This window comes from Tigriopus californicus, chromosome 3 (assembly GCF_007210705.1).
Source record: "Tigriopus californicus strain San Diego chromosome 3, Tcal_SD_v2.1, whole genome shotgun sequence".
Classification (NCBI taxonomy): Eukaryota; Metazoa; Arthropoda; class Copepoda; order Harpacticoida; family Harpacticidae; genus Tigriopus; species Tigriopus californicus.
The window spans coordinates 9,157,387-9,162,778 of record NC_081442.1 but is presented as its reverse complement, the minus strand read 5'-3'; the positions used below and the strand labels follow the sequence as shown (position 1 = coordinate 9,162,778).

Below are 5,392 nucleotides of genomic sequence, written 5' to 3'. Positions count from 1 at the left end.
TGTTTTTTTTTCATGCAGTGAAACTCAAGTCATGAATGCATGAATTCATGACCACCATTGTTCAAGTGAAGTCTGTGAGCGCCCTTTTTTCATCGCAGATGGAAGATACGTAGTCCGTGTTCGAACCAGTGAACAGATTCGCGAGTATCGTGGCGATATCAATTTAGCATGAACGAGTACAAGCCAAATCCAGTGGATCGAGTAGCTTCTAGAGGGTGAGGTGCTTGAAGCATTAGCAGGCCGCGCAGTTCTCGTCGTCGTAGTTCCTGGCTTTTTGTTCATTCCATTGGCCGCGTTCTACGGTTGTACAAGTACTCGCTTTACGGCCGTATGCGCTAGAAGGCTAGAAGGCTGGAAGGCTCGAATGCCCGGTTTGGAGTACTGTAAGCTGATTGATAGTAGGTGCTTCTCGTACTCGGATGTCTCCCGACTGCCCCGACGACATACTTGGAAGGATCGAGTGAATGTGTGAGTGAGTCACTCACACATTCAAGTTCTTGAGGGCTTGCCCGGATCGAGGAGTGTTCCTCACAGTCAGGCTCATGTGTTTTGTCAGTTCAGTGATAAGGATTGCCTAAGCCTCATTTGAAGCCTCCGAGGAGTGTGAATCGTTTCATCTTGCTACACGATTGCCAATTCAGAACAGCAACTACCTACTATTAGCCGATTGAGACCGAGTGATAAAACTAGGTAAGTGATCGCTTATTGTCCTTATTGTCTATTGTGTGGCTAAGGAGATCACTCACTCTATGAAGGCTGTGAGCATGAAGCGGGGGAATGGACCTGCAGATTGAGCCTTGACATGGTCCATTTTTTAAATGTTTATTCCGGATGATAACCCGTCTCGAGACTATCGTTGCCTGCCTGCAAGTTCAAGCCTGGGTTGATGATGATTAAATTGTTTAGAAGTCCGATTTCTTGCATTCGTAATGGACATGTTTTCATGTGAAAAGCGAACACCATTCGCAAGTCAAGGCCGGTTGCCGACTTGTCAGACTCGCGGCCAAGTGAAGGCTGACAGACGGATGATTGGGGACATCCTTTGAACGAAGAATTCGGTATTTTGACTTCTTTATCGGCTTTCTCGCTGGATGATTTTCCATTCATCCCAAAACGGATCCAGAGAGTAGTAGAGAGAGGCATGTTTCGATGTATATACTACGTACTGTACATCCGCACCTACGCACACACACTCACAAACAGGCGGCAAGATTGATGAATTCTGAGTTTCGCATGCTTGCAGACTTTCTGATGCTTTCCCGGAGTCTTTCCTGTTCGCAAACACCTTTGCTTAAAGTCGTCGACAAGTCTTTGTTTGAAAACTTTCTCCGCCCCTCCTCAACCCAATTCTTTGCCTTGTGCCTCCACAATGTACGTCTCTGTAGTATACATACAGTATACTACTGGTGACGGGATTGACAGGTGTGTTCGCAGTTTCCTGAGGACCTCTTGATCAATGGATCGACAAATCTAATTGAACACATGATTCAGTTTGAAACATTGCAAATGTTCCAAGCTCTACTAGCGAGGCTTAGACACGATCATCCAATGGTAGCCAGTCATATGGTAGCTTCTTCTTTTCATTTCATAAGATAGCGGTGGTGCGCCATAAATCATTATAATCTTGGGATAGCGGTGGATTTCTTCGGTTTGGGGTAGATTTTCTCACTCTCGCCATGTCGGTTTCCCGCAGGGGGAAATCATCCCCAATCGATATCCCGTACCACCATCATCATATCTTGAAGAGGGAATCGAATGGGAATGTGATTAATGACGAGGCAATCCATCCATTTATATGCAATTCCGTCCTTCCCACCTCTCTGTTCCACACCTAGAATAGCCAATGAGCCTTCATTTCATCTCTTTCAGAAAGAAAAAATGACAAAGGGAGATCGCCAGCTTCAACTTGACAAACGGGCCAAGTTCTTCTCGGACCCGACCTTTCAGGACATTCTCGCCTACGACGACAAGGACCTCCATCGAAAGCTCGACACGTTCAAGCAAAAGTCGTCGCTGGTCCTAGCCTCGCATCAGCCCGAGGCTGCTCATAACCTTCAGGTCACGTGTACCAATGACAAGTTCATGATCCAATTGGAATTGCCCGGGTTCAGTCCCGAGGATTTCACACTGAAGACCAGAGATGACATCATTCTCTTGGAGGCCAATCATGAAGGAAAGGCCGACGGCGGATCCGAATTCACGTCCAGGTATGGGAGTGCGACAATAACAACGCTGTCACTCAATGAGATTACAAATAAATCCCCCGGACTTTGAGTATGGGGAGTAGAACAAAGACCTTCTTGTTTGTGCTTGTTTTGAGCACCAAGATACGTCAACAAGCGTCGCTCTAATTGCAAGAACCGGGCAAGTTTGCACCCAAGGGAGCATCAGATAACTAATGTATGAGCTGAACAAATATTGGAACCTTTTCTTAATCTGGATAGCTAATCGCGCGACAAATCTTTATCGTGTATCTTTGGTAGGAACAAAATGACACCAGTCTTGTGGGAAGAAGATGGCACTTTGAAAAAGAAGTTGACAACGACGCTCCAGTTCGTTTTATCCACTATAAATCAAAACACCATGACATTTCAAAAGCTAAGTTGCTTCTGGGGAAAACTTCTGTTATAAGTGTTTGCATATTTGGCATGCCCAAGATTTACAACATGAAGTGTGGCTTTTTTTTGTACGGTCAGAACGTCAGCAATGTTTGCACATAATTTTAGATGGCTTGCAAAACAGAAATCTTCAACTGTTCTCAACTTGAGAGTGAATGCAGCACTCCAAAAACAGACCAGCCACGATCAATCTGGAAGCTTCAAGTTTCACCTTCCAAACATTGATTTAATCGGAAGCTCTCAGATTTCCCATCAACAATCTCTATCTCTGTACAAATAACAGGCCGAGAAGGAGTGAGCGAGGGCAAGAAATGGATCCTCCAAGTTTCATAATAAACGATTTATTCTGGATTATGTTCTTTCAGAAAATACAATAAGGAGTTTTGTATGCCCGATGGCGTACTCACCGATCAACTCACATCTTCCTACTCCTCTACGGGGATTCTCATCATCGAGGCTCCCCGGCACGTCCATGTGCCCGAAGGAGCCGCCCTATCCGAGGCCATGGCCGCCAAATCCAAGGCCTACACAACGGATGACGGTCGAACTGCCGTGAAGGAGAATTCCTCGGCTAGCTCTCAGATGTTGGCCGCCTCCACGGAGAGTCCAGATGGTACGACCACGTCCACCATGTCTTACTCCTCCAGCAGCTCCACCTCAAGCCAAATGGTCAGCAGTGGTCCTGCAGGATCCTTGTCCATGGGAATGGAGATGCCCCCCATGAGAGGCATGACCTTGGAAGGGATGGGCGGGGGAGATCCCATGGCCTTGGACATGAGTGACATGATGAAGAAAATGATGAGTGATATGAAGATGAGCAGCAGCAGCTTTGGCAACATGGGAAAGAACACCAGCTCCACGATGATGTCCAGCTCGAATGTTTCCACCATGTCGTCTTCATCATCATCAGTACAATCCTCGAACAGCATGTTCAGCGATATGGGCATGATGCCCCAACCTCGCCTGAGCTTTGGGAATATGGGTCAGATGGGCGGTGATATGGGCATGATGGGACGACCAGGGATGAATATGGGCAAACTGGATATTGAGGAGTTGAGCAATGCAGGTAAGCGAGCATTTTTTCGATAAATTTCAAAGGTGGGCATTGTGGAGTGAAGGTTTATAGTTCATTTTCGGTTCATGCTCATCATAATAAAAAATGCCAGATTTGCTACAACCCAAATCATTCATAAATTACAAATATAGAGGAATTGTGGGTTTAAGTGAAATTACTTTACACTCAAACACATCAATCAAATGAGTTTTGAAATGAGAGTCCGTAGTACGGGAGGAAAAATAATAAGATTGAACATTGAGAAGAAACCAATAACTATAATGCTTACATTTGATGCTAAAATAGAACAACCCTTGAAAAGTGCTCAGCATTTGTGAGATGATGGCATAACCGACCTTTGTCACCGTTCAAGATTGACTTTTTTGACTGGCAAAAAATGTCTGATTTATTTATTTTACCGTAAGTCATGCTATTGACACACCCACACTTCTCAGCTATTGTTCAGCCTCAGACTTGTTACATCTCAACAAGAAAATAACTATTATCTGTTCCTATTTTTGGATTACACAACTAGGCACTCAAAGTTAATTCTCAACTCGTTAAGCAACTAAATTTGCATTGGGAAAAAATTGGGGCCCAAGAACTTAACCCTTTGTGCCCACGTTTGAAAATATTGAGCATTTCCGAGAACATTGCAGGTATCTTGAATTGATATCATTTTGTTGACCATTTCAGGCAGCACGGCCACCAGTCCCACTCCCACTCCAACGCCGTATACAGTATCCTCTCCCCCGCCTACATCTCGTAAATCGGGTAATTTTCCTGCAATGACCCATTCAGTCCAACCAACGGCGGACTTCCAGACAATTCAAGACCCTCAAGCGGATCATACTGTACTGTTGAAACTCAAGGAAGGCGATGAGTACAAACTGGTGTTGAATATGCAACAATATTCGCCTGACAATATCACAGTGAAGCTGAACGACCGAGAGCTCAGCATTTTTGCTCACGATGGACAAACCGAGGACTTCATGCAACGCCATTCCGTACCTATTGGCATTGATTTGGACCAGCTCTCGTCCAGCTTCAGCGAGGATGGGATCTTGGTGATCCGAGCTCCCAAAATGAAGTAATGCGCTCTCGAACGGTTCCATTTTTACTTGTATCTCTCTTCACACGATCCTTAGAGACTAGGGACGAGGCTGCAAGGCCGCAAGGCTGGCCTCCAAGCTATGTATTGTACACCAGATAGAGACATGTATTACTACTATTATTATTGTTATCCAAATCATTATTCTTACTCTTGTCATCAATCGTTTCCCATGATATTCCGAGAAACCACAAATTTGGAACCCAAACTGGATAAAAATAAAAACATTACAAATGCAAACTACGCAAGTACAGTACTTCGAAGTTTCTAATCTGGTTTAGCCAGACATTTCAATAAATGCAACCAACAGTGGTTGGGGTGTTTTTTTGTCAGTAAATCTAATTCATGGTCAGAAGTTAGTTTCAAGGTTTCTGTTCGTGGTCCATGAAGGCTCAAGGATTGAGTCAATAAGACTGAAAGAGCCTATTTATGGTGTTTTATGGCAGTTATTGAGATCTATCCTGGTGTTCATAAATCATCCAAACTGCCTTTAGCAACCCATCATCGAAACATTAATAAGTGTGGTGCCACTGGCAAGTCTCTGAAATTCCCGATGGACCACTTGTCCGCAGTTCTCCTCCCGCCACAACATCGCCAGATCCACTCTTC

The 5,392-nt window shown here is 44.7% G+C and overlaps 1 protein-coding gene across 1 annotated transcript; it reads left to right on the top strand.

Moving 5' to 3' along the window:
• The first annotated feature begins 422 nt into the window (after positions 1-422).
• On the top strand, positions 423-5,026 carry LOC131877939 (serine-rich adhesin for platelets-like). Its single transcript, XM_059223785.1, has 4 exons — positions 423-690; positions 1,870-2,207; positions 2,984-3,684; positions 4,369-5,026. Exons 2-4 carry the CDS (start codon positions 1,879-1,881, stop codon positions 4,764-4,766), a joined length of 1,428 nt encoding a protein of 475 aa, XP_059079768.1. The 5' UTR covers positions 423-690; positions 1,870-1,878; the 3' UTR covers positions 4,767-5,026.
• The last annotated feature ends 366 nt before the right edge of the window (positions 5,027-5,392 follow it).